Below are 27,565 nucleotides of genomic sequence, written 5' to 3'. Positions count from 1 at the left end.
TAAAAACTTTTCTACCAACAAACATCATCATAATAAGGGGCAGACCCAGCATGAGACCAGTGTGGTCTCAGGTTCTCATTTTAATTTTACATTTTTTATTTGCATATAATATATATTATTTTAGTTTAAGAATAGTTATTTTAAAATAAAATAATATATTAGGTTTTTTTTATCTATAAATTAACCATAAAATTTATTGGTCTCTCTTCTACTCATCTCACTTAAATCTTCTAGGTTAGTTCATGATATTTGCACTAAAAACTCCTAAAGTTTTAACTTTTCTTTCTCTTCCTCTTTTGTTTAAAGCTTTGTGAATTTTATTTTTCTCATTTTTTAATGTATGAGTTGGGTATCTTAATATTGCACTTTAAGAACTCTTTTTTTCTATTTATTTTCTCTTTAGGTCTTTAATAGTGTAGATGATGATATTAAAATATGAAATTCATGATAATTTTGAAGAGAATACAAGATTTATGAAAGGCCCCATCTAATGTGAAATTTTGGCTCCGTCACTGATCATAATCCATTTGAACTTTCTTTTTCCTTTTTAATTTGTGTGTGGATAAGTTGTTATCCTATAAATTCACATGATAATTGCATATATAGGAAACTTACATGATATGATCTATCCAACAATTTTCGCTCGTTTTCCCCATATATTAGTTTTTATTTTCTTTCCTATTACTAGTTGTATACAACCGATTGTATGTCAAAATTACCCTATAAACGGTTCACGATGGGTTTGCCGGGCTGAATTTTTGGGCCGTATATGGGCCCGAAGAATGTAAATTACTAGGCCCATTCAGCCCAACCATTCTTATGGGCCAAGCCTACCTAGGGTTAGGGATAGGATGATGTTTCCAGGGCAGAGTTGGGAAGTTTTGAAACACAATTTTTTAAAATTATAATAAGCAAGAGGCCTGCCTGTAAATTGTAAAATAAGTAATTAATTAATTAAAGTGCCACGTGGGCCAGCTTCCACATTTTCCTCGTACGTGACCTGAAAGAAAGAATTAGTCCTAGTAAAGGCAAGTTCCTCTGTTTCAGAACAGAACACACCTGACCAATGACCGTATATAAGTTCATTTAATCTACACTTTAATAATTTAAAAAACCCTTAACATTTTTTTTAAATATTTAAATATTTATTTATTTTTGGTATAAGTGGAAAAAAAACAGTAGATTCCCCTTGTTCATATTAAAACAATTTCTACTGAATTATGCTCTGTTTTCCCATTAAAAATTGACTCAGTGCCTGGAAAGTGTTTATCCTAATGAGACTGCACTTCAGTTTCCTCCCTTGCTAGCACTACGCTCGTTTCACATGTTATATCACCTAGCAAGAGAACATTTTTACGTATAAATAAAAAGTCTCGTACGCGCATGAATAACATGCGTGTACGAGAATTCAATTCTATTCATGCGCGTACGAGAATTCAATTCTATATTACTAGTTAATATAGGTAGGGGGTGACTACATGCGATGCACTTACAATGAGCTATCCAATTTCCATTATTGCACTTACCCAACTGATGTATTGGCTTGCGTCTCCAAAACAGAAGCCCCCAAAAGAACAGAAACAAAAAGATCATGGGTTGTTGTATGATAATTGGGTGCAAGTATCATAATTTTGCACACATGAAAAAAATGTAGGATGTGGTGTAATTAAACTATAATTATATATGGCTTTACACACTTAATGGCCCATGAAGCCATTATTGCACATGTGGGACAAGAAAGACAAAGGCAATTATGGAATAATATAATTAGTTCTATAAAATAAGGTGGGATTAAGGCTAACTAGGAAAGGTTCATTTGGGGCATTGTTATAAGAAGATCAAGGAAAAATAAATTAACTTAGCCATTAATCCCAAAATTGCAAGAGAGATGAGAGAGATCTGAGAAACCAATTGATAGGCGACACAAACCACAACATTATATCAGATCGATACGCGACACAAACCACAACATTATATTATATATGTATTAAAAAAAAAAAAAAGCAGTCACACTTTCTGATTGGTGGGATGGATGGATTTTTGGGGTGTTTAGGGAGTGCGGGGAGGACCCTCTGAGATGAGAGGATTGATAGCCACACCCACCATTAAAAGAGTAAAGATGGAGAGTGGACGACACACTTTCTTCTTTGAGCTTTAATAATACAACTTACAAGGAGCTATTGCCACAGTTTTCCTCATCTTCTACATCATTTCTATCTCTTCAGAAACAGGTAAAGTTGAAATGGAAGGAAAAAAAACTGCATCGAGAATCTTTAAAGTTCATTCAATCAATTAGAAAGTTTCTTTTATGTTTACTTAATTGTATTCAAACTTATCAAAGTTGATACGGATGGTGCTTCAGTAATGTGTAATGAGTTTGAACGTGGTTTTTTTAACGGTGAAAGTTTTTGTGCCGAAGGTCTTTCGCAGCGGAAATTGGTTTTAGTAAAGGATTTAGATTTGTTGTAAAAAGATCTTGATGCTGCGGTGAATGAGAATTGACTGACGAAAGAGCATATTTAAACTTTAGAACAAAGTGTAAAAAATACGAAAATATGTGTGTGAAAAAGTGGCCAAAAGGGATGCTGAATGCTTATTTATTACCAGAACAAAATGAAAATAAGTGTCAAAAACAAAATGGGTACTATTGTAAATAGAACAAAATGCCAAACAGAAATGACAAAGGGAGAGATAAGGGTTGAATGATAAGTTGAGGGAGAATAGAAAGTCAACATGCGTGTTTACAATTACTTGTTATCGTACAACTTGTAGGGCAAAATAGCAAATTTGAGTCACCTGGGAGCTTGGCTGCATTTGGTTTGAAGACACTCTCCATTTCAATTATTTATGTCGTATTGGATGACCTAATTGGAATTTTCCGTCCCAGATAACTTATCAATTAACTATAAGTCTTTTTATTTTATTTTTTATTTTTACAAAACGATATTTAAAATTATTCCAATTTATAGGCACACTGCCCATATATGTGATAAATAAAAAGAATAACTCTTAGAACAAGAGGCTTATCGCTTTAATACTTAAAAGCATTTATTCTGCATGCGAAATCTCGAGGTTTGATTTCTCACTCTCTCAATATCGTATGTGACAAAAAAAAAGGATATTATTTGTCTTCTTCCTTGTAATGAGATATTTTACTTTCATGTAAATAATAGTTTGACGCACATGCAATAAATAAAAATTAAAACAGAAAAAGAAAAACTTTTACACACATATCATGCTGTTATTGATAAGAATATAAAAGTTCATATTTGCACGATAAGGAATGAAGTATTTTCCCAGAAAAAAAACAACAACAACAAACACCGTTACGACGGGTAACGGTAGGCCAAATGGGTGACATCTAGTGCGGGCTTTAACCCACTATCTCTCTCTTTATAACCAGATGCTCCCGCACGACTCTCTTTTCTCTTCCTACTCTCAATCTCATTTCTCACCCCCAAAAACCTAAATCCAATTTAGCCCTCTTTCACGCTCTCTCTCCGATGCCTCTGTATTTTTGGACGGCAAAATAGGCCAAAAAATTAATTAAACTTAAGATTAAAATCAGAAATAAAAATAGAAAATAAAAACTGGAATAGGGAAAAGCGAATATGGTAGTTGATGATACGCTGGAGATGAGCATCATGGTCGCCTCTGGAGGTCCCTCTTGCTTCCGGTTCCCCGATGCTTATCCCAAAAGGTACTCCCTTTGAAGATCCCCTTCGATTTTCTTCTTCTGGGTCTTTTTGGTTAAAATTTTGTTCTTTTTTGGTTGGGGTTTGCTTTTTTAGATATTTTTTAAAATTTTATTTTATGGATTTGATGGTTCTGATTCAGTGTCTCCCACCTGGGTTTGGAGGAATTCAGGAGATTCTTGGGCTAAGGTTGGATATAGTTTTTCTATAGCGTTTTAGAAATCTCTTTCTCTCTCTCCATTGGTTGAGATTGAAGAGATTTTTACACAGATTTTATAAACCATATACCATCATTTTTTTCTTATAGATCTTTCTCTCACTGTCTCACTCTCTTTATTTTTCCATAGAAAGTTTATTTCTTTTTATGTTTTGTTTATTGGGTTATTGAATCTTGTTTTATTTTGTTGAATTCTTGACGTGGGTGTGTGAGGAATTTGTTATTTGATTTGATAAATCTAGGGTTTTGATGGAGGGGAGATATAGTGGGGATTGATATGATGAAGGTCTTTATAAGGTTATTTCTTTGAATTGTTTTTGGGAAATGGCAATATTCAATCCACCAGCAACAATACCCACCCAGGAGTTGTTCAGCTGAAATGGGAGATTCTCTGCTCACAGCCTTGTCAATGGAGAATCATCACCCATCCACGCTCTTGTCCATGGATTCCAGTGCTTCCTCTCACGACGAATTGGATTTGGAGATGAATCGGCAAATCATACTCTCCCGCCCCCCTGATATCAATTTACCCCTGTCAGCTGAGCGCAGCCCACCTCCACCGTCATGGAATTCGGACCCTTGTGATATTCTAGATGTTGGGCTTGGTCCACAGGTTTACGAGACCGAGAGTTTACTTACCATCCCCAAGGTGGTTGGACGGAAATGCGCCAAGCGGGTAGACAGCATATGGGGTGCTTGGTTTTTCTTCAGTTTTTACTTCAAACCTGCATTGAATGAGAAATCAAAGGCCAAAATTATCAGGGACAGCAATGGGGTTAATGGGTTTGAGAAGTCTGATCTCAAGCTTGATGTTTTCATGGTTCAGCATGACATGGAGAATATGTACATGTGGGTTTTCAAGGAGAGGCCTGAGAATGCGTTGGGTAAGATGCAGCTAAGGAGTTACATGAATGGACATTCCCGCCAAGGGGAGCGTCCATTTCCATTTAGTGTTGACAAGGGTTTTGTTCGATCTCACAGAATGCAGCGGAAGCATTATAGGGGTCTTTCAAACCCCCAGTGTGTGCACGGGATTGAACTTGTTCGGGCACCTAATCTCATTGGCCTTGATGAGGACGAGCGTAAGAGGTGGGTGGAACTGACTGGGCGGGATGTGAACTTCACAATCCCTATGGAAGCAGGTGACTTTAGTTCATGGAGGAACCTTCCAAATACAGATTTTGAGCTTGAGAGGCCACCTGCCCCACTAAAGAATGTGCCGAATTCCCACTCAAAGAAACTTCTGAATGGATCCGGGCTGAATTTGTCTACGCAACCATCTAACAACAACAATTCTGATGGAATGGACCTGTCTCCTGTCAGCAAGAGGAGGAAGGAATTTTTTCCCCATGGGAACGATGACGATTGCTTCCTGGCTGTTAATCCTCCATCTGATCGAATCCCAGATATGGAAATCCACGCAAATGGGTCGCAATGGCCAAATCACTTTAGTGGTGTAATGAAGAATGTTCATGGACCTGTTACAGCTGCAAAAACAATCTATGAGGATGATGCAGGTTATTTGATCATTATCAGCTTACCCTTTGTGGATCTCCAAAGGGTGAAAGTCTCTTGGAGGAATACTCTTACTCATGGTATCATTAAGGTGTCTTGTATGAGCACTTCTCGCATGCCATTCATTAAGAGACATGATCGGACTTTCAGGCTTACAGATCCATCCTCTGAGCATTGTCCTCCAGGAGAGTTTGTCAGAGAAATCCCACTGTCCACCCGCATTCCTGAAGACGCTAACATAGAAGCTTATTACGACGGGCCAGGTTCTGTGCTAGAGATTATGGTTCCAAAACTCCGCGTTGGACCAGAAGAACATGAGGTTCGTGTTTGCCTCCGCCCTCACCTTGGAGGCAATGATCTTATGTTGACTTGAGATAGGCATTTTATAGAGTTTATGTAAGGGTTATTGTCATGTTTGGTGCTTCATTGTTCTACTAACTTTGTACCATTTTGTGTATTTTATGAAGGAAAAAGAATGTGCTTCTCACATTTGTCTTTGCAGTTTTTGCTACTAATCTATGCATCTGGTTAGCTTTGACTCCCACTATTCTTGATTCAAATAAACATGCTAAACCATTCTTGATTTATGTTTTGGTTCCAGAAACTGAACTCTTTGTTTGCTTCTTTCTCACTTCCATAGCAGAAATTAATATGTAAATCCATAATACAAGTTGAAAAACTCAGCCAGGCGGTACCTAGAGTCAACTTACTCTTGAAGGAATTTGTTTATCATCATATTGAGTAACAAGAATCCACTAGCTGCCAACTGGGTCTAGCCCCAGTAGAAAAAAGGCCTTTACTTGTAGACTAGAAGTATCAGGTTCGAATCCCATGGTATCTTAGTTGTGTGTGTATGCGGAATCCTCTATCCCCTTTAACTCTAGTTTAGACTATTGTTTATAATAATAATAATAATAACCACTAGTTGAGTAGCAATAAAACAAATACACAGAGGATGGTACAGTCAACAATGTATTAAAACTATGTTACTTTAGTTGTCACTTTTGTCAAAGAATTATTTCAAGTTTTGTTTGTGCAAGTAGTGTATTTTCTTTCTTTCTTTCCATTGTTTGTTTAATGGGGGGTGATGAAGACTTGAAAGCCTTGTATTGTAGCAGAACATGTGTTAAGAGTTAGATAGATGTCATTGCCATGATTGTGGATTATCTATGACTTATAACATCTTACGGAGTAAGTTATGTTGTCAACCTCACCTCACCACCACCCACTCAGTCTTAAAACTAGAATCTTTAACTCATCCAGCAGTGAGTGGTGACTGTAGTGGGATTTTCAAAGTGTTAAAAAGCATAAGCATCTTTCTTGACCCTTATGTGTGGCCATTGCCCAACCACATCACTTCTAAATAATATCCCAATTGTGGCAGTCATAGTCTACTTTGGGAAAAATATCCCAAGTTGCTTCTTCTACCTGTCTATAAACTCCTTTTCATTCCGTGTAACCCTTGAGCTAACTTGAATAACAAATCAGTCCATAAGTTGGTCAATTTTGTGGAATATGGAGAGGGTTGCATTTCATTGTTATTGCATAGCATACTTGTGCGAATGAAATTTTAGTCAAAGAGCCAGGGAGGAGGGAGATGTAGAAAGACAAGAAGAGGTCAAGGATGGCGTCTGGCCTCGAACGACCTTTCCAACTTTCATGTCAATTTTCCATTTGTCCGCCTTTCAGTGCCCACACTTTGCTTGACACGTGGCTCCCACCGCGTTCAGCAAACCGGTCCAGAAGTAGGAGTGCAATTCTGATTATAAGCGCTTTTGTTAGAAGCATTTTTCAACTACCCTTCAGAAAAGCGCTTTCAAGTTTTGATTACCTGAAAGTGGTCCCAAAGCGAAGAGTCCGTTAACCATGTTTATACTAATGAATAAGAAATGCTTCTTACTCATTACAATAATTTTCAGGCTTAGCATTTACCATTCTGTTTACCATAAAACAAACAAACAAACAAATAAATAAGAGGAGAGGAAGGATCATGTCGTGTCGACATAAACTTTGACTCTTACAGCAGGTGTCTTTCTCTCCTTTACATGCCGCCATAGCCTTCATGGCGCTGTTGGATCCAGGCACACCATGACATAATAATAATTTCCGTAATTTTGCTCAAACACATTAATTAGGTTATTGGCGTTGTCAATTTCAGCATTAACAAAATAAAATTCCAAGAAAGCTTTGGCTAAAAAGTAAACTTGTAATTATAATAGATCCAAAAAATAACGAGGCCCCGGTGCAAAGAGATCCAGGAAAAAATACCACGGTGCCTATAGGTTCCGCAAATTAAAAAAGAAACTTAAAAAGGCCTTGATAAATAACTTCCAAGGCAAAAATATGAAAATAAAAAAACATAAAAATATTCAGTTCAAAAACACCTAAAATTCCGAAATTAAATTCAACCCCAGCAGAAATTTAGTCGACTTCCTCAATCTTGGGTCCAGGGCCGCTTGCACCAGCTGGAGCTTCATCATCAACAGGGCCAGCACCGTCAGCACCAGCACCCTGGTACATCTTGGCGATGATTGGGTTGCAGATGCTCTCCAACTCCTTCATCTTGTCTTCGAACTCATCGGCCTCTGCGAGCTGGTTGCTGTCGAGCCACTGGATGGCGGTTTCGATCGAGTCTTCGATCTTCTTCTTGTCAGCTGGCGGCAACTTGGCTCCGATCTTCTCGTCCTTGATGGTGTTCCTCATGTTGTAGGCATAGTTCTCCAAGGCGTTCTTGGCCTCAACCTTCTTCTTGTGCTCTTCATCCTCAGACTTATATTTCTCTGCCTCCTGGACCATCTTCTCAATGTCCTCCTTTGAGAGCCTGCCCTTGTCGTTGGTGATTGTGATCTTGTTCTTCTGTCCGGTGGTCTTGTCCTCGGCCGACACGTTCAAAATACCGTTGGCATCGATGTCGAAGCAAACAGTGATTTGGGGAACGCCTCTGGGTGCAGGTGGGATGCCGGAGAGCTCGAATTTTCCGAGCAAGTTGTTGTCCCTGGTTCTGGTTCTTTCTCCTTCATAGACCTGGATCAACACACCGGGCTGGTTGTCGGAGTACGTTGAGAAGACCTGTTCCTTCTTGGTGGGGATGGTTGTGTTTCTGGGGATCAAAACGGTCATGACACCTCCGGCAGTTTCCAAACCTTGAGATAGTGGGGTGACATCCAATAGAAGGAGGTCCTGGACCTTCTCGTTGCCCTCACCGCTGAGAATGGCAGCCTGGACTGCGGCACCATAGGCGACAGCCTCGTCAGGGTTGATGCTCTTGCAAAGCTCCTTGCCGTTGAAGAAGTCCTGAAGAAGCTGCTGCACCTTGGGAATTCTGGTTGATCCACCAACAAGCACGACATCATGGACTGTGCTCTTGTCCATCTTAGCATCTCTCAAACACTTCTCGACGGGCTCCATACACTTTCTGAAAAGGTCCATGTTGAGCTCCTCGAATCTGGCACGGGTGATGGTGGAGTAGAAATCAATACCCTCATACAAAGAGTCAATTTCAATGGTGGTTTGGGCAGTGGATGAGAGGGTTCTCTTCGCCCTTTCACATGAAGTCCTCAACCTCCTGAGGGCTCTTGGGTTGCCGCTGATGTCCTTCTTGTTCTTCCTCTTGAACTCCTGAACAAAGTGGTTCACCATTCTGTTGTCAAAATCTTCACCTCCCAAATGGGTGTCTCCGGCTGTGGCCTTGACCTCAAAGATACCCTCCTCAATGGTGAGAAGAGACACATCAAAGGTACCGCCTCCAAGGTCAAAGATCAAGACATTCTTCTCACCAACGCTGGTGGCCTTCTTGTCAAGACCATAGGCAATGGCAGCTGCTGTGGGCTCGTTGATGATACGGAGGACATTGATTCCAGCAATGACACCGGCATCCTTGGTGGCCTGTCTTTGAGAGTCGTTGAAGTAGGCAGGGACTGTGACCACGGCGTTCTTGATTGTGCTGCCTAGGTATGCCTCAGCAATCTCACGCATCTTGATAAGGACCATGGAGGAGATCTCCTCAGCGGCGAAGACCTTGTCTTCTCCCTTGTAAGAGACACCGATCATGGGCTTGTCACCAGGTCCGGGGGTGACCTTGAATGGCCACAATTTCATGTCACTCTGGACAGACGCATCAGAAAATCTACGACCAATCAACCTCTTAGCATCTGCAATGGTAACAAATCAATGATTAGCCTATCATGGTATACTTATCCAAAATCATACAACACACTTATCAAGACAAAACATATAATTGAAATCATCCAAGCAAAATAATTATTTATCAAATTTATTTTATTACCTTCACCACCTGAACTAGTATGAAACAAATCAATATCCAATCATGATGAATTTATTTACGATCAACATATTCAATTCGAGCTAAAAACAAATCATTTTCTGAGTACAATAAATTATAAACGTAAAGGTTCTCTGTTTATTTATACAATTCGTACTTGATAAAATAATTTTGTATGCAAATCATAATTACCAAAACTGATAGCATTTGATCTATAAAAACTAGGGAACCTCAGTGATCAAGTTGTTCATCAACTATTTAATTATAACTATATTAAACTGAAGTCCAAATCAAATATACATTTTTATAGATCTATTAATCAAATTTCGTTTTTTTCAAATCCAGTATTCGAAGGCCCAACTAAAGATCTAATTTTAAGCCAATAACCAGATACAACAACACGAAGCATGTAAACACAGATCTACACAAGTAACTACCTAATAAATTTACCAATCAAACAGTCAAATAACAACAGAAATCTAGCTTAAACAGATCTATAGCATACCAGTCACTGTAAACAAGATCTATAAGCTATTACAAGCAAAAATACGGATCCAAAAACTACTGTAAACATAAATACAGATCCATAAACTAATATAAACAACAATACAGATCTATAAGTTACTGAAAGAAAACGGAGCAAGGAACTCGGATCTTACCGAATACGGTGTTAATGGGGTTCATGGCGACCTGGTTCTTAGCAGCATCACCGATTAAACGCTCGGTGTCTGTGAATGCGACATAAGACGGCGTCGTTCTGTTACCCTGGTCATTGGCGATGATCTCAACACGGTCGTGTTGCCATACACCAACGCAGGAGTAGGTGGTGCCGAGATCGATACCGATGGCTGGTCCCTCTCCTTTGCCGGCCATTGTATATTCTAGGTTTTCGTCGACGAATATATCAACGAAAATAAATCAAAAAGAAGAGGATGAAAAACTACTGGCTGCTAGGGTTTGTTAAGTGATGAGAGGCTGGGTATCGGAGGGTTTATATAGCGTTGGGAGCGTTAGAATTCCAGAACGTTCTATAACCCTAGAGTTTTGGAGCCGTGGGATGTGGGGAGCAACGGACGGCCTGGATTGTTTCCATGTTGCTTTGGAAGACCCGTGGTCAAGTTTGATTTAGATTCTCACCAATCCGCGCGTCGTTGGGTTTTCCTACAGTTAGTCGGTTGCCTTCCTTTTGGGGTCTTTTTTACCTCCGGTAGTCGACCATCAGCCGTTCACTTTTACGCGTATACACTTGGGTGGAGCCCACTCCCACTCTGAATCCTTATTTATTTATTTATTGGTCAAAGTCTGAATCCTGATTGATTGTGATTATTTGCAAATTACAATCCAGGCTTTTTTCTTCTGGAAGAAAAGGTACTTTGTAAGTTTGTATCTTTCTTATTTGAGTACACAAGTTCAAAATCTAATCAAATACAATTTGATCGTTATATTGGAATGTTTGACAAATCTTTTTCGTGAAATCCAATCCAATCCTAATTTGGTTGCCATTTAAACCTATTGTGCGGATTTGTACTCTTGTTAAGAATATTTACGCCTTGTTTGGAATTGCTTTTTTTTATTTCTTTAAAATTTTATTTTAAAGTTATGTAATTTAAAGTATTTGATCAAAATAAAATATCATGATTATTTTAAAAATTATTGACCCAGCTCAATTAAAGGTATAACTTCAAATTATTTATGAATTCAAAATAAACAAAAAATTTAAAACTATGACATTTACAATACTTATAGTTTGCCTCATGCTTATCGGAAACAAATCAAGTGATTGACATTCTTGCAAAGTATGGACATGTTTGTACAACTCATTATATTTGTATATGTCATTTTCCTGAAGTTTTTTACATAAATTACACTTTGATATGTATGGTGGTGTAAAGATCCCTTGAGGACCTTATTTTGTAAGGTTTTTGTTTGTTAAAAAAAAATTACATAATATAGGGTAGGTTTAGTACCTATGATCAGAAATGAGGCATATGTTTGTTAGCCCTAATGACTACGAAAAGCGTGCTAGCCGCATTGCACCTTAGTTCAAATTCCAAATTCATAGAATAAACTAATTTAGAGCGTCGATTTTACAAGACAAAAAAAAAAATTTAGAATATCCATAGCATTAAATAAAATTATATGCTCTAAATTGAGATTTAGTTTATTATAAAATTTAATAGTTCTAAACAATGCCCCTAATTACCATGGATCAAGTATTGGGCTAAGGTTCTTAAATTTGTATAGATCAAGTATTCAAATAGGTTGGCTTGATTTTGTGGAGATAAAGTATGGGCTAGGCTCTTAGGCCATCTTCAATTATGGGCCATAGGCTTAATGTAGTTCTAAAATAATGTAAAACCCATCTTCAATTATGGGTTAAAAAAAAATTGGCAAAATTTGGAGGGCCACATTTGGCCCTTTAGCCCTCCAACTAGGCCAAATGTAGCCTAGCTTTTGCCTAGGCCCAATTTTTTTTGTGGGCCCAGCGCATGTGCTTTCCAAGAGGAGAAAGTATTACGCGTGAGCAAGAGCACGAAACATCTCGTGCAACTATAGATCCAACAGTCAATATTAAAGGCGCGTTGACATCATCAATGATGTCAGCTAGTTGTTAGGTTTTTATTTTTATTTTTAATAACCATTTTAAATGTTTGTAAATTCATTTTGTTTTAAAAATATATATGAATTAAAAAAAAATTGTCTCTAAATCGTAGTTTAATTAAATAAAACAGTACATAGTTGTGAAATATATGAGTGTTGTACCATAGTTTTTGTCAAACTAATAAAATATGAATGATCCTAAAATATAGCTACGCATGACTAGAGATGGAAAAATTTAGCCATGCACTATTCTTTAAAAAATTAATTTTTTGGAGGGCTAAATTTGTAGCATTTAACTACATTTAGCCCTATGACTAGAGATGACATTAAGTTTGAATTTGTTGAGTTACAATTTAGAAATGTGTTTGACCAATTGAAACCGGCTCGATGATACATTATACTTTTTATTACATCTGAAGTTTAACATTTTTGAGTTTGACTAACATTGAATCGATGATAAAGCACCCGAAGAAATGGTGCCATTTACATTCATGTTCATGTAATTTATAATTCACAAAATTTGTAGATAACAAACTCAAACGGGCTCTTCTTCCTTTTTTTGGTCGGCAACAAATCAATTGTGCTCTTCTATCATGCCAGCTCAGCTTAGTGCTGTTTGTCCAGCCCGCCGAAACTTGCATGAATCTGGACCGTACACGTGAACCGACCCTAGCCCAGGTATTGTGGCCCGGCCCGACCCGAGACTGGCACTAACGTACTGTGTAAATGCTCTGGAAGCTAACCCCTCACTCCACAGCCTGTGTGCGCGTAGAAAAAAACACCAAATAAAATAGTGTTCCATAGCTTCCATCTTCGTCCCATTTCCATTATTGTTCATCACCCAAAGAGACGATTATAACCTGAGGGGATGAAATGGGCGATACCAGTGAGGCAGAGAGTGTCACTGAGCTTGAAGCTATGTGCAAGGAAGACTCGTCTTGGCATCCATGTCAAGTCTCTCTCAGGTGAGCCATCCAACTGAACCAACCCACTTAAAATGGTTTCCAGACTGTGATCCTGTTGTTTATTGGAAAATGCAGTGATGGGTTTTGCCCAGTAGTTTTAGTGAGCTGGGTTTTGTTCATGTTTTGAATTTTTGCTCTAGGTGTAGATGATCGTTGGGTTTTCCTTGGAAATTGGAATTATTATATCCGATCATAGTGTGTCCATGCATTCAGCTTCTCTCTGTAATTGATGGTTCAACTATTTGATGTCGTGTAATTAGTTGTTTAATTTTCTGGCTTGGTTGTGCACTTGTTTAATTTCCTTTATAGTATATACAGAATTACTTCAGTGATCCAGTGAAACCAACTATATTCATTTTGTAATTGTATGATCTTATCTATTCAATCACATTTCCCAGTTGTATTTACTTTCTAAATGGGTACTGAAGAAAGTTAAGAAAATATTTATGCTACTCATGCTGTGAAAGAGTGTCATGTCATATGTCACTCATAACTGTATATGGGGATGACTTGATGGATATTAACACTAACAACGAATGTATCCAAACAACGGATCATGAAGAACTAAATTTCTCTAGTCAGGCAGTTGTGTTTTATCGCCCTATTTTTGTCAAGTTTGAAATATCAACTGTTAGAAATGCATACAAAATGTTTTAAGTTTGCTCCTGATTGTGTTCCACAGCTCTACCAAAGATAGCCTAATTGTAGACTTTGGGGGCCAGGAGTTAGAAGATATGGTGTTGAACACGGATGAAGCCCTTATGCGTCTCCGTTTTCGTTGTGCACCTCTTCAGGGTGATGACTGCACTCGCATTGAAGGAGAGCATGTTCTTGCCATCAACAAGTCACAGTCTAAGAGCCACTTCTTCGATGCCAAGGTGGAAAAGGTACTTATCTGCTTCCTAATTTATTTAAAGCGTACTTGGAACCAGGGCTATCATCTATCTACTCTCTTGAAGTATTTATTGCTCACTGTTTAAGTGCTTGATTATATAATGCCTAGTCGGTTAAAAAAAGGATTATATAATGCTAAAAAGGATGTTTCCATCAAATTTACAGGGGCCCTGGGTACTTATAAATTGAGAAATTTGTCTTTCCTTTGCGTATCTGGTTAATAGCTATAATAGGAAATAACTTAGATTAATTTTGTTAACCAAATCATGTTTTATTGGGTTATAACCATCATGTTCCGTGGGTTATAATGTATTTGATAATTATTTACTTGATACACCTTTTGCATGAAAAAATATATTCTGTTAATTCAGTCCATGTCCTCACATCTTGACGACTAGGTGCTCAGAGTGAGACACTCAACGAGGGTCTATTGTAGATGCACTTTTATGATCAAGTGGCTTCACCAAGACCTCAAAGGACAGATGGTGACTGTACCATCTAGTTCAATCATGAAACTGACAGGCAAAAACATCAATGTCCATCCAACTGTTTCTGCATTCTTGAAATCAGTTAAACAAATGGGTTTAGATAGTGCATCTTCCGTTCCAGTCATGCTTGAGGTTGAGGATTTTGCTGTTGAATTGGATCTTAATAAATTTCTGGAAAAGCAAATTGAAGACATCAATGTTTCTGCTAATGAATTCAGAAAGGAAATTACAATAGACATTTTAGAGGGGGTTGAAGGTAACCATCCCTGCTCACTACTTTATATGTTTAATGAATTCAGACCTGTTGTTGCAATATCTCTTTCTATCTGTCTTTGTTTATAATTTTAAGAAACTTGTCTCCATAAGCATTCTCTTTTAACTGTGTGTTGCATCTGCACCTTGAACCTGAAACGCCCTTCTTAAGTTGAATTAGAGGAGTATGGTACTTGCAAAGTGATGCAGTAGTAGATGGGCTTTGCCTTGTGTATGGTCCAAGGTATATGCATAATCCAATATAATTAAATGTACCCATATTTTAAGGGTGCTGATTTTCCCACTTCCCTTTTTTCCACTTACACTCCCTTTTGTTTTTTAAATACTTTTTAGTAATATAACATACAAGGAAGTGTAAGTGGACAAAAGAGGAGTGGGAAATCAGCTCCCTATTTTAATCGTGTGCCTTTTCATTTGCTTAATTTTAGGGGAGGAATAATTATGTAGCTTACATGAAGGAACTTTTAGCTTTTACATATTTCTGGTTTTTATGAAAGAGGTTAGCCACCTTATGGCAATGGACTGATAATTGGGTCAGTCTTAGAACTTGCCTAATAAAATACTCCATCCTGCCCCCAACCCCCTTTACTCTCATCAACAAATGAGATTGACATCAATGCTAATTCTGAAGCCAGATACATGGGAGTTACACTTGCAAGGGTTAACTGCATGATACCCGAGTGATATTTTTTCAATATTGGTGACTCTATTCGAACTTAAAAGTTTACTCAGTTAGCCCCTAATCTTTTTCTTTCCTTCCGTGGTGGTCATTTTGATTGTGTAACTTTTTGAAGTTTGAAAAGAAATACAAAAAATAACGAGGGGATAACTACATAGTTTCATTAACAGAACTTAGGGGATGCTAACTGATCAGTTTTCTTTTAGTTTTACATCATTTAGATTATTCCTGGTTGTGTGCATGCAGCTGATAACAAGGGAGATATTCGATGCAAAGTAAGCATTTCAAATGCTCAGGTTTCTCATGACCAGGATCAATCAGAAAGTATTGCTCAGAGTTCTGGTGAGCTGGAAGTAAACATAGAAGATGAAGGCCCGCAAGCCCCTTGCTCATCCATACAAGAAGAACATTCAGACTTCAGGTCCCGTCTTAGTCCTCTTGCTGCTCGTGCAGCTTTGGCTTTGCTAGTATCGAGTACTCACAAGCATATTGCTATAGGTGGGACTGAGCTATTCAACTCCCGTGACAGTGACAATATGTCTAGTAACACATTATCTTCTGAAGCAACCAAAGCCCATAAGAATGAAAATGAGACCTCAGATGCTAGAAAAACTCTCTCAGCAGTTCAGAAAGGTTTTGAAAATCAAAACAATGATTCTCATGTGAAAGATTCTGCTGAAGAGATTAAGTTAAGGGCCTCAACCAACACAAGAAGGTTGACTCGTTCGGCAGTCCAAGAAGAAAAAGATAAATCAACTATGTCAATTAAACAAGGGTTGGAAGAGAGCAAGTCAGCTCATATTACAGGATCAATTTCCTATGAAGAAAATGTCACCATTCATGAAAGAAATGTATTGAGAAAGAAGAATGATGCATTGAAAAATAAGAAAGCAGTCTCTTCGCCCCTTCATGCAGAGAGTAACATCCCTATGGAAGAAAGTAATGAAAAGCCGATGCCTGGTGATGCTGGAGCCATTCAAGATATAAATGTTCCAATGAAGACTTGTGCTAAGGACAACAAGAGGAGGTTAACTCGTTCCGCACATTCTTCTGAGGAGAATTTAATAGTACCTGAAAACTATGGCATGGAAAAGAAAAGTGGTGGATCAAGAAAGAAGAAAGTTGTCTCTCCTTCATCTGACAAGGACAACACTATGCCTGGCGAAGAAATAAATAAAAAGAACATGTCTGGTGTTGTCACAAGACTTGGAAACATTCGACAAAGTGAAGGTTATATATGTTTATATTTACATGTGCATGTTTATATTCTTGTCTAGTTATAAAAAATTGTGTTATGTTACTCGTGCAGAAAATATATCTGATTTGCGGAACATCTCAAACATTTAACTCAATTTGACATTCTGGTCTTTATCACTTTCTCAGTGTTTTAGAACTGACTTAAAAGTGGTTTTGTCAGCCCTTGTTCAATTTTGACGTATTTAGGCTATAGTTTGAATCTATTTGATTACACGATTTAAGAAAGTCCTGTCTACTCAATGGTTTCCCTGTTTCTTTCTTGCTGCACACCACATTTACAAACCCAAGCCGCCACCACACCACCCCCCCCTCCCTCCTCCTCCTCCTCCTTCTAATTTTGGCATTTTAAGCTTTGAATGATGTCAATTGCAGGAAAGGTTTCAGGAAGTGGTGGTAAAACACAAGGCCAGAAGAGGAAATCTACTTCCTGCAGTAGGCAAGAGCTGCGATTTTCTCCACGATTAAGGTTTCTCCCTCGAACTCGCTCACAGAACAAGTCTTAAACTATCTTCCTTCATCAGAATTACTCACAACCAAAGCCTTTTGGGGGACTTAAAAGAGGTCAAAGCACTGCTTGCTTTACATATGTTTAACAGAGAGAACTGGGACTATAAGTGAAACGAATACAAAGCATGCTTGTTTGTATTTGGGATCATCTATGTGAAGTGGACGGATGGGTGGACATAGCAATAGCTTAGGATGGCTGTTTCAGGCCTTGTTATATCTATTGTCCTTCTTCTGGGTTTTAGTATGTCCTGTTGAATGAATCGCAGATGGAATAGACAGCATGGTAGTACTATATTTCAGATAGAAGAATAGGGACCATCTCACATCATACTATATGTGTCTTGTTGGCTCCTCCATGGTTTATGGTTTTATTTGTTGTTTCTTCTTGAAAGCATTATTTATAATGTCAATTCCATTGGTCTTTCCATTTGAGTCCAATCAACCATGCTACACCACAGTTGAGACAGTGTGAATGGTGACCAAAGATGAGCCAACTCACGATAGTACAGCACTGGGCTCTGAATATTCACATGATTGCAATTTGGTGCATAAGTGCTTGGTGGGTTAACGTAGAAGCCAATTTTGAGCCCATACATAAGAAGGTAGATTGCATATTGGGCAATTATATGTTTTACCCCCATGGATAGAACTGAGCCTATTAGCTTTTGGAAAATGGTACACAACTAACTGTCCATAGTGCAAGTTTTAATGGAGCAAGAATGATATCACGTAATGTGGATTCTTAATCCAAGTAAGTCATCATCACATATATTTCTCTGGACAGCTATGAGTCTCACTTAGTTGAAAATGTGTTTTAACTGAGCAACCAATAAGCACATGATCTCGAAGATGCTTAGCTTGAGCATAAGTGATTTTCCATTTGTTTGATTAGCTCAAGTTGAGGTGTAAAACACTAAAAGTTGTGGCATATGAGCTGTGCTCATGCTGATGATGTTTAGTGAATTTGTCTCTACATTCATGTGTAGTCTACCTATTGAATTGAAACACTCCTCACACGAAAAGGGCTGATAACCTTACGATTAGGATATCAATGACATATGCTCGGAATCCAATTATGGATGTGAGCTGGTAGCATGCGTGTTTTGATTTGGTCTTACTTATTGTCCAGTTTGTTTAATTGTTGGAGTATTGTTGTATATATTTTGTATTTCAACGGAAATTAGGTATTTTACTTCTTCATATTTATTTTCGTAGTATCTGAGCATTTTCTGGACCGGCACCTTCTTTTCTCTGTTAGCATTTCCTATTGCATTCTAACCTTTATTGTATCAAGTCACATCTTTGTGAGACCTTACTGTACCCTATTACAAAGGGCGCAAGTCACATCAAGTCGAATTTACACCAATTTTGAGTCATACCCTTTTGCTTCAGACTCTCTTACCAATCCCGACACTAACCTATCGGGAACTCCAAGTTGAGGAAGGTAACTAGGAGAGACACTTCCATGTTGCAGGTAAGTTATTACTAGGGAGGCCTGTTTTCATGCATTGCCGAAACATGAATTTGTTTTACATGATATCACCCGTGTGCATGTATGCTTTCTGTTAGGAGCAAGCAGGTGTTTGTGAAATTAAGCAACCAGGTAGGCCTGTTTGCATGTTCTCTTGCTAAAGACTGTTATAAACTTAGACGGTTAATCAAAGACCATTCGATTAAGTGAAATTTTATTTGAATGCGTGGTCATGATTCATAGTCTAACGACGTACCATAACAGATTATCTAGCTGGGAAACATATTCACACATGTTAGAAATTGTAGTTTGTTAGTAATTGTTGTCATAGTTAGCTCAGAGCATGTTACCAAGTCCTTTTCACACATGATGATACATGGTGAACCTCCACAACACATTTATTAGATGGATTAGATTTATAACAGGTAGTCACATTAATATTAGTTGCTTCCGTCATGATTCTTGGATTTATTTTTTCCCCCTCTCAAATCTGTAGTTGGGCAGTCTCCTTCCTGTCTTAATTAAATATAAGCGATGACGTGATGGAAATGAAGATTTAATAAGTGCTTATAATATTTGAACTATAGAAGTCCCAAGAAGCTTTTATAACCGACTACTTTGACAACTGACTGCCTTCATTTCATTTGGTTGTTTCTTAGAGCCAAAACAGAAAAACCCACGAACCTGGTCGTACATATGCCATTACTCTGCCTTGTGGTTCACCAATTTCTTTCCATTTGGACACAAAGCAGCTTCAACATTTCTCAACTGTGCAATCTGCCCATGAAAGGCAGGGATGAATGGATCTGATTCTATAACCAGCACAAACAAGATCTGGTTTTCTTCTTGATTGACACAGTAATGGCCATGATAACAAAATTACGTTCTTAAAAATATTTTTATTCTCATTCCTGGTTAAATTAATTTTAATCATCCAAACCAAACCCATCATTTTTTCATGTCACTTTCTTGGGATATATATATTTTTTAATAAATAAGCAGTTCCTAAAATGTTGGGTTGTACAAAAACAACGATTACAAAGTCCCCATCATCGGTGTTACCAAAAGCTACAAGACAAACAATCCAAACCCAAAATCTGAATTGACATACAAGCTTATACAAGGATATCAGAAGATTCAATCTGATTAAGAGTTTTTATTTTATTTTTAATACAAACGATAATTTAAACTACAAAGGAAAAAGGGATTTCTCATACGCACATGATTAGGAGATTTTTAGTTGCTAATGATGGTAATCAACCGGCCACATTAATCCAACCACTTTGGACTATTGTCCCACCTAAATACCATCATATCTAGATTTAACAAAAATTCAAATTTTCTCAGATGGGGCAGTTATGTGAAACTTTTCTAATAAAACTAAGATCTCTCCTCTCACTTTTTCCTCTCGCCATACTACTTTTTTCTTTTTTCTTTTATTTTTAGAATTAAGAAAATATAATATAGGTAGTTATGTTCCATAAAAGTAGGATATATTATCTGATTTTGTTTTAATTTTAATTTTTTTAATATAAAACAATGTGAATTTACCATATTATTCTCATTTAATTAATAATTTTAATTTTTAAAGTTTGAATTAACCAAGGGCATTTTCTGGTATTTTGAATGTTCACCATTCTCTGCCTTTTGCTTTATATATATAGATTTTAGTTAAAAGTAGAAAAGAGAATTCACAAATTTGTCAAAAGAAATCATAACAGTTCTATAAAATAACATCTTTCACAACTCTTATTTTCTCCTGTAGCAAAAAGATAAAGAAAAGGTCCTACAAATCCTCTGGTTAAAATGTTTAGTTAGGACAAAGCTTCTAGTATAAATAATAGAAGTTGAACCACGAGCAGACATGTCCTCAAAGGAGCAAATGTGTCTTCCCTCTCCTCCAAACCAAACCTAGCCCTTCATGCTGATCATCTTTTATGCAACAAGAAGAAGCTTCTCAAAACTAAAGGGCAAAAACCCTTTGATCCCATTTCACACACCACTAATTCCTTTTTTCATAAGTAACCCTTAAGACAAAAATGGCAGCCTCTACAACAATGGGAGATTACCAAACCCAATCGTCATGGCGCCCACGCCTAGGCTCCGCTCTACGCACTGCCTTGGCGTGCACCATAGTTGGCTGCACCACCCTCTATGGACCTCCACAACTCCGAAAGTACTTGACATACCCATCTTTTTCTTACATGACCACCATTCTAATTGTCCCGGACGCAAAGCTTGGTGATGTCCTGAGAAGCTGTTGGCATGTCATGTATGCCACTGTCCAAGTAATGGTGCCTTCTGTGCTTACCCTTTGGCTGGTTGGCCCGAAAAATTTCGACATCTTGTTGGCAGCAGTGGCTGTGGCAGTCAGTGCTTTTGTAGTGGCTTTGCCAGAGTCTACACACTTGATGTCTAAGCGGATTGCATTTGGGCAGTTGGTGAATGTTTATGTAGGCACTGTGGTTCATGGGGCTCAAACTGGAGTTGTCATGCACCCTCTTGGTGTTGCAGCAAGCACAGCCCTTGGAGCTCTGGCTTCTGTCCTTGCTTTGTTGTTTCCCTACCCTCGGCTGGCTTACTTTGAGGTAAATAATTAATCTTCTTGCTTTTACTCATGCACATGTATTGTGGCCCGTCAAATAACAGCCGTTTATATTGTTAGATTATGAATCTGAATCAGCTATTCATTCGGGTTCTTAGTTTAGCAATGTCTCAAATCAGGTCATTTTCTCTTGTCAAACTTTTTGTTGCTAGGCATATTGTTATTTTGTAAGACTATAAATCGGAATCATATATTCAAACAAGAATCCAACGGAGTAAGGACTCGGATTCTTAATTTGGAAATAGGAGTGCATTGTGTTGCTAGACAGTATAGCAAGAGACGGTTTCATTGTATTTCGTGACGGGGTTTTGAGCATGATAAAATATAAGCACAGAAAACATATAGAGGATCTTATTCATTGTCTCTAAAGGTCTAAAATATCGATGATATCGGAAATATCGGTAGTCCAAAAATATGGAAATTTCGATGGAAATATCGGGATATTATCGATATCGATAAAAATTGAATAAAAACCACGGAAATTGTAAGAAAAACTTGGAAATTTTCATTGAAACTTTGGAGAATGTTTATTTAGTCAATTATCTATGAGTTTATCACAAAAAAAATTAGAAGGAAATGCATTGCATGATGGATTTAACTAATTTTAAGTTGATTATACAGCAAGCGGGCAAACACTATGAGTGTAAAAAATATGTAATAATTAATGAAAAAAGATTAAATACACTGTAATCATTTATATATAATGATTTACTATAATATTTTACACTTTATACATTGCATGGTAAGATACATGAGTGACTTAGTACCACATAGAGTTCCTACGAGGTTTAAAATTTTCACTATCTTCATCATCTCTATGTGTAGAATAAGTGTATTGTGAAGAGTAGTCATCAAATGATAAATCCTCAAAATAGTTTTGCATGTAATTGTTAACATACCACCCATATAAATATAAATATTTTAGCATATTATCACAAAAACATAAGTGATATGGAGGAGTAAAATGGGAGGGGTTCATATCCCCTTTGTGCTTTTTTCTCCCCTTTTTCCCTTTTTTTTTTTTTTTCCTTCACATCGATATTTTCGATATTTTCGATATTTTAGCGATATTACACCGATATTTTGACAAAATATTGCTGAAATGTGAGCGAAATTATCGACATCGATATTTTCCGATATTATCGTCGATATTGTCGATATTTATACGATATGTACATGGATATGTTCCGAAATATCCGTGATTCGAAAAAACCGAAATATCCTCGATATTTCCTCGATATTATCGATATTTCAGAGTCTAAACCAAATACGGATAAAACAAAGAGACCTCCATACGTGGGAGTGAAAGATGTGTTTTGGGAAGTGCATATAACATACATGCCTACATATATTTATCAATTAATAAAACCAATAATGTTTTGCATTTTCTATCTTTTAAAAACTCGACTGGTCTTTAGATTTGACAGCTGAACCAACCAGAGTGAAGCAAATTATAATGCATGCGTACTAGTTGCCAAGTCCAGCTAATTTGGAAACAAAGTTCAAAACAAAAGCATCATACGGCAAATGGCAGCTTGTTGATTGGGATTATTTAGAATCTCAGATTGTCATGTCCAAAAAGGGGAAAAAAAAAAAAAAAAAGTGTTTATTGGTGGCTCTCAAGGGCAGGACTTAGTCCATGCGTGCTGTTCATGGACAGTTGCCTAGTTTGGGATTCGTGGTCCAATTAAAGCCCCTTTGGTCCTGTCTGAATATTGTCTCATAAACCAGACAACAAAAAAGGCAAAACCCTATTCATGGTATAATGCAGACTGCAAAGTTTTATTGAAAGATCATAACATTTGATTAAGAACCTGTATTATTGTGTTTTCTCTGTTAAATGAAACATCCCAAATATTCATTTGTCTAAATCTGATGAACGTCTAATACGAGCAAACATGGACAGAACTTGCCTCTACAAAATCGGCTTGTAAAGAAAGGGTGCCCAAGAACTCGTATATTATATCAAGATCTCCTATTTTTCTAACGTGGGATAATATTATATTAAGAACTCATAAATCTAAGATGACTTTTTTTTCTTTGATAACCCAATTGCAGTTGGTAAATACTGATAGTTGTGAATTGAAATGCATTCACAGGTCAAGAAATCATGGAGGATGTATGCTGAAAATGCTTCCCAGAGGCTAACTCACTTTGTTGAGGCCGTCTCTTCCCAAGACAAAAGAGGAGCACTTGAATTCATTTCTCAAGAACAATCTCTCTCTAAAGCAGCAGCTAAGCTTCATCAAAGCATCAGCAACAATCTGGTAAGCTAACATTGACTCATGTCCAGTGGAAAAAATGAGCGTGAGCTGCATTTAGTTTGTTCATTCAGCTAAAGATTAAAGCCATTCATTTTCTTGTAAGCAGGTAGGGATGGTGTGGGAGAGACCACATATGAAATTTTTAAAACCAAATTATATGAAGTTGGGTGAACAATTGCAAGAAACTGAGATTCCATTGAGGGGGATGGAGATAGCTTTATCTAGTTGCTCTTCATTTCCTCTTAATCTGATTGATGAAGAGCTAAGAGGTCATTTACAAAGTTCAGTAGTACAGATAAGCCTAAGGCTGCTGCAATCTAGGTACTCTATGCCTTCTGATGCAACAACAGCTCCAGAGACAAACAGAGAGATTTTGGACAATGCCCCTTGGATTGGCAAACCCACCACCACAAACCATGACAACCTGGCGGCTTCGTTCTTCTTGTACTGCATGGAACTCCTGCTAGAAAACCAACCCATTGCCCGAAATCCCGGAAACACTCTGAAATCTAACCCTAACCAAGAACCAAGCGGTGCACAAAATCAAGCGCACTGTAACTTCAAAAGGGTTTGGAAGAACATAATGCCAAGCCTCAGGAGTTTAGTTTTTGCCCTCAAGTGCTCACTTGCATTAGGCCTTGCTGTGTTATTCGGTTTGATATATAACAAAGAAAACGGATACTGGGCAGGCCTCACCATTGCCATTGGTTTTGTGACAGGACGGCAAGCCACATTTACAGTTACAAATGCTCGAGCACAAGGAACGGCAATGGGGTCTGTCTATGGAGTCATATGCTTATTTCTTTTCCATGGAATTGAGCACTTTAGACTTTTACCACTCATACCTTGGATCTTTTTCACCCATTTTCTTAGGCATAGCAGGATGTATGGCCAAGCTGGTGGGATCTCAGCAGCCATTGGGGCATTGCTAATCTTGGGTAGGGAAAATTATGGTCCTCCAAGTGAATTTGCAATTGCAAGAATGACAGAGGCATGCATTGGACTGATTTGTTTCGTTTTAGTAGAGATTGTCTTTTATCCTCTGAGAGCAGTGACCCTAGCAAGAAATCAGCTTTCTAAAAGCATGGGGGCACTTCGAGATTGCATCAAAGACATAAATCTTTGTGTACCGGCTTCTGCCGGACTGAGGGAAAAGCAGAGGAAGCTAAAATCCCACCTTAAAAAGTTAGAAAACTTCCTCCAAGAAGCTGAAACAGAGCCTAATTTCTGGTTCTTGCCCTTTAGGGGTGCAAGTTACAGTAAGGTCCTAGGATCTTTATCGAAAATGGCTGATCTTTTACTATTTGTGGCCTGTGAAACGGAGTTCCTCTCACAAGTAACACAGAAATTGGGAGGTGCTTCAGAGGAACTAAGGCAACATATGAATGCTGACCTAGAGCTTCTAAAGGAAAAAATTAACTCTTCACTGAAATGCCTTGAGGAGGTGACTTCGATCAAGTCCGTTGCAGCATTTGAGACACAGGCGCAAGACGATTACCACGACAGCGAATTGGGCAAACCAGCAAACCCGTTTAGGATTTTGGGTGCAGGAGATGAAGAGGTTGAGATTATTGTAAGTATTCTTCTTCAACATTTTGAGGAAGTGGCTGACAACGTACATAATAGTGACAGTGAAGAGAAACGTAAAAGCCAAATGGTTCTTTGTTTGGCTAGCCTGGGATTCTGCATCCGAAGTTTGACGAGTGAAACAATGGAGATGGAGAAACAAGTGAGGAAACTAGTAAAATGGGAGAGTCCTTCAAGGCACAAAAAATTTCGTAATATTTGTTGTAAAGCTGATGCACTGGATGCACATACATAGTGCCTAATAAGAGGTGTGTTAGCTTGACCATACATCTAACCGATTGGCATTCATACCAACCCAAAAAAAAAAAAAAAAAAAAAAAAAAAACCGATTGGCAAATGCTATTAGATTTGTCAATCCTTCATTGACCTCAGTACGCATTGTAATTTGGCTAGATCATGTAGACAGCTATATGAAATATAATCCTTCTGAATATGCACCAAAAGGATTCTTGTTTTCCATGCATTTTACTTTTAAAATTCACAAAGGAAATCACAACTTTGAAACCCTTTCGAGAACATATTCTTTCACATTTGTTACAAACAGCAGATTACTGCCACCGCCAACGGTAAGCTCTCAAACAGAACCAGCATCGCATTCAATCACGGGCACATCCTTTGAATGTTAATACAAAGGTGTGGAAAACTTCATATGAAACAGATATAAATTCGTGAAAGAAAATCACCTGTGTATAACAATAAACATTCACATTGCATAACAAAGCTTTTAACTAATTCAAGTTGAATCCATTGTGAAACAGTTCAGGCTACAAAATTAACAGGATATCTCCATTAGTCGCAAGAAAAATGCATCTCTCTATTGCAAATACATAAAAAAGGAAACAGATCCTTAGTTGCCTTCGTATTTTGGGTCGGCCATCACATAATGATACGCTATTACCAATACAAATATGAAGATGCCAAGAAAATTGGCAAAGAAGCCCAGGTCCTGATCATCCATCATCTGTAACATCAAATGCAACAATTGGAAAATAAGCAGAAGCACTCAGTGTACCTCAATATCATTTCTAAAACTTGTTAAGTAGGTACCCTACATGTACACAAGTTGGAAATATTGAAACTAACTGACCTAACAAAAATATCACATCAAAACGGAGTTCAAACTCAAAACCATATTTGCAATAAGCAACAAGAACTTTTTTCCCCATGAAATATAACTAAGCATCAAAAGAAAGGGATATTAGACAGCCATCAACCAGAAGATAAGCAACATCCTAGAACTTAAGAAAATCAACAAATATGAACCGCGTAATTGATCCATCTACGCTATTCCCTAATTGAAGCAAGTTAGAAAGCCAGCAAACAGAAGAAATTGGGTTGTAGTTATAACTTGCAACTTCTAGTTCTAGCCACACCACCCTCTTTTGCAGATTAAACAAAAACGCTTTTGGGTTCTGAAAGAAAAAAACCTCAATCCCAACTGAGCCTTTAAGATGAAGAAATCACACTGCCATTCTCCCTACCATAAAATAGAGAAATTCAAACCCATTGACAACATTTTGTAAATCATTGAACACCCATTATACCAAAATTCTTGGTTCAATTTATATTAAGCAAATATTATCTTTCCCTTGAATTACCCTTCATTTTCCACAATTAGACGCACACCATCAACTATTGCTTAAATTTTGCATTCATGTTTAGCTCGCAGGCCACAGCCCATTTCACCTACCGACTAAAGTTTGATTCTTTCAACCAAACCAACCTTTTGGCGTAACATTAGAAAGCAAGACAAAACTACAAATTACTCTGTGAAGAATATAGATCTACGAAAGGGATGAACAACACCATAATTGCTTAGCAGAATTGAAAACATTGAATTAGAATTGCCATCATAAACAACGAGATATTACGGATCAAGATCACATAATTACAAGAATTGAAAAAACGTTTGAGATTCTTACAATTCTGGAAGAGATTGCTCAGTCAATGGCGAAGATATAGACTTCTGACAACTGCTGAAACAGAGTGAGGAAAGGGCGTGCTGAAGCTACTTGTACTCCTTCTTCAAGGGAATGCATTTTGCCCAATATTTTAAGGTTCACGAACGACGTCGTTCTATGGGAATTTAGAAAAAGTCAAAAAAGATTGTAGTGTGGCTGCTGGGATTCGAGCCCAGGTCTCCACGGCCACAACGTGGAATTCTTACCACTAAACTACAGCCACAAGATGTTTGTTTGTCTACAAAGATAATATTTATATAAATAAAAAATAAAGTGAGAAAGAAACAACTATTCCTTTTTTGAA

At 37.6% G+C, this 27,565-nt stretch overlaps 5 protein-coding genes and 1 non-coding gene across 7 annotated transcripts; 3 read left to right on the top strand and 3 right to left on the bottom strand.

Annotated features, from left to right (window-relative positions):
- The first annotated feature begins 3,420 nt into the window (after window positions 1-3,420).
- LOC117631235 lies at window positions 3,421-5,974 on the top strand. Of its 2 annotated transcripts, none has more exons than XM_034364273.1 (2): window positions 3,421-3,700; window positions 4,259-5,974. In XM_034364273.1, exon 2 carries the CDS (start codon window positions 4,292-4,294, stop codon window positions 5,798-5,800), a length of 1,509 nt encoding a protein of 502 aa, XP_034220164.1. In that variant the 5' UTR covers window positions 3,421-3,700; window positions 4,259-4,291; the 3' UTR covers window positions 5,801-5,974. The 2 variants fall into 2 exon arrangements, with proteins under 2 accessions (XP_034220164.1, XP_034220163.1); XM_034364272.1 differs by having other exon boundaries at window positions 3,422-3,700; window positions 4,155-5,974.
- Window positions 5,975-7,613: 1,639 nt separating this feature from the next.
- Window positions 7,614-10,878, bottom strand: LOC117630819 (heat shock 70 kDa protein 1-like). The gene is made up of 2 exons (XM_034363607.1): window positions 10,369-10,878; window positions 7,614-9,578 (listed from the first exon to the last, which is right to left on the bottom strand). Exons 1-2 carry the CDS (start codon window positions 10,580-10,582, stop codon window positions 7,849-7,851), a joined length of 1,944 nt encoding a protein of 647 aa, XP_034219498.1. The 5' UTR covers window positions 10,583-10,878; the 3' UTR covers window positions 7,614-7,848.
- A 2,193-nt stretch (window positions 10,879-13,071) lies between these two features.
- On the top strand, window positions 13,072-17,783 carry LOC117632816. The gene is made up of 5 exons (XM_034366408.1): window positions 13,072-13,275; window positions 13,958-14,162; window positions 14,568-14,913; window positions 15,856-16,839; window positions 17,239-17,783. Exons 1-5 carry the CDS (start codon window positions 13,184-13,186, stop codon window positions 17,367-17,369), a joined length of 1,758 nt encoding a protein of 585 aa, XP_034222299.1. The 5' UTR covers window positions 13,072-13,183; the 3' UTR covers window positions 17,370-17,783.
- A 3,100-nt stretch (window positions 17,784-20,883) lies between these two features.
- Window positions 20,884-25,751, top strand: LOC117630497. The gene is made up of 3 exons (XM_034363205.1): window positions 20,884-21,432; window positions 23,549-23,716; window positions 23,820-25,751. The coding sequence occupies exons 1-3, from the start codon at window positions 20,884-20,886 to the stop codon at window positions 25,533-25,535; spliced, it is 2,433 nt and encodes an 810-aa protein (XP_034219096.1). The 3' UTR covers window positions 25,536-25,751.
- A 197-nt stretch (window positions 25,752-25,948) lies between these two features.
- LOC117629711 (dolichyl-diphosphooligosaccharide--protein glycosyltransferase subunit 4A) lies at window positions 25,949-27,331 on the bottom strand. Its single transcript, XM_034362288.1, has 2 exons — window positions 27,223-27,331; window positions 25,949-26,261 (listed from the first exon to the last, which is right to left on the bottom strand). Exon 2 carries the CDS (start codon window positions 26,259-26,261, stop codon window positions 26,148-26,150), a length of 114 nt encoding a protein of 37 aa, XP_034218179.1. The 5' UTR covers window positions 27,223-27,331; the 3' UTR covers window positions 25,949-26,147.
- Window positions 27,332-27,412: 81 nt separating this feature from the next.
- On the bottom strand, window positions 27,413-27,484 carry TRNAH-GUG. The gene has a single exon. It is a non-coding gene; the product is annotated as a tRNA-His (tRNA).
- Between the last annotated feature and the right edge of the window lie 81 nt (window positions 27,485-27,565).

This window comes from Prunus dulcis, chromosome 6, assembly GCF_902201215.1.
Source record: "Prunus dulcis chromosome 6, ALMONDv2, whole genome shotgun sequence".
NCBI classification, from domain to species: Eukaryota; Viridiplantae; Streptophyta; class Magnoliopsida; order Rosales; family Rosaceae; genus Prunus; species Prunus dulcis.
The sequence above is the reverse complement of the archived record's forward strand: the minus strand, read 5'-3'. Positions and strand labels throughout refer to the sequence as shown.

Bases quoted from the DNA above. Each gene is read 5' to 3' on its own strand.
- LOC117629711 (XM_034362288.1), bottom strand. From the start codon at position 26,261: ATGATGGATGATCAGGACCTGGGCTTCTTTGCCAATTTTCTTGGCATC.
- LOC117632816 (XM_034366408.1), top strand. From the start codon at position 13,184: ATGGGCGATACCAGTGAGGCAGAGAGTGTCACTGAGCTTGAAGCTATG. The intron at 14,163-14,567 runs GTACTTATCTGC...CTTGACGACTAG, and splicing joins TCGATGCCAAGGTGGAAAAG to GTGCTCAGAGTGAGACACTC. The intron at 16,840-17,238 runs GTTATATATGTT...TGTCAATTGCAG, and splicing joins AAACATTCGACAAAGTGAAG to GAAAGGTTTCAGGAAGTGGT.
- LOC117630819 (XM_034363607.1), bottom strand. From the start codon at position 10,582: ATGGCCGGCAAAGGAGAGGGACCAGCCATCGGTATCGATCTCGGCACC. The intron at 9,579-10,368 runs GTAAGATCCGAG...TTACCATTGCAG, and splicing joins CCCCATTAACACCGTATTCG to ATGCTAAGAGGTTGATTGGT.
- LOC117630497 (XM_034363205.1), top strand. From the start codon at position 20,884: ATGGCAGCCTCTACAACAATGGGAGATTACCAAACCCAATCGTCATGG. The intron at 21,433-23,548 runs GTAAATAATTAA...ATGCATTCACAG, and splicing joins CTCGGCTGGCTTACTTTGAG to GTCAAGAAATCATGGAGGAT. The intron at 23,717-23,819 runs GTAAGCTAACAT...TCTTGTAAGCAG, and splicing joins AAAGCATCAGCAACAATCTG to GTAGGGATGGTGTGGGAGAG.
- LOC117631235 (XM_034364273.1), top strand. From the start codon at position 4,292: ATGGGAGATTCTCTGCTCACAGCCTTGTCAATGGAGAATCATCACCCA.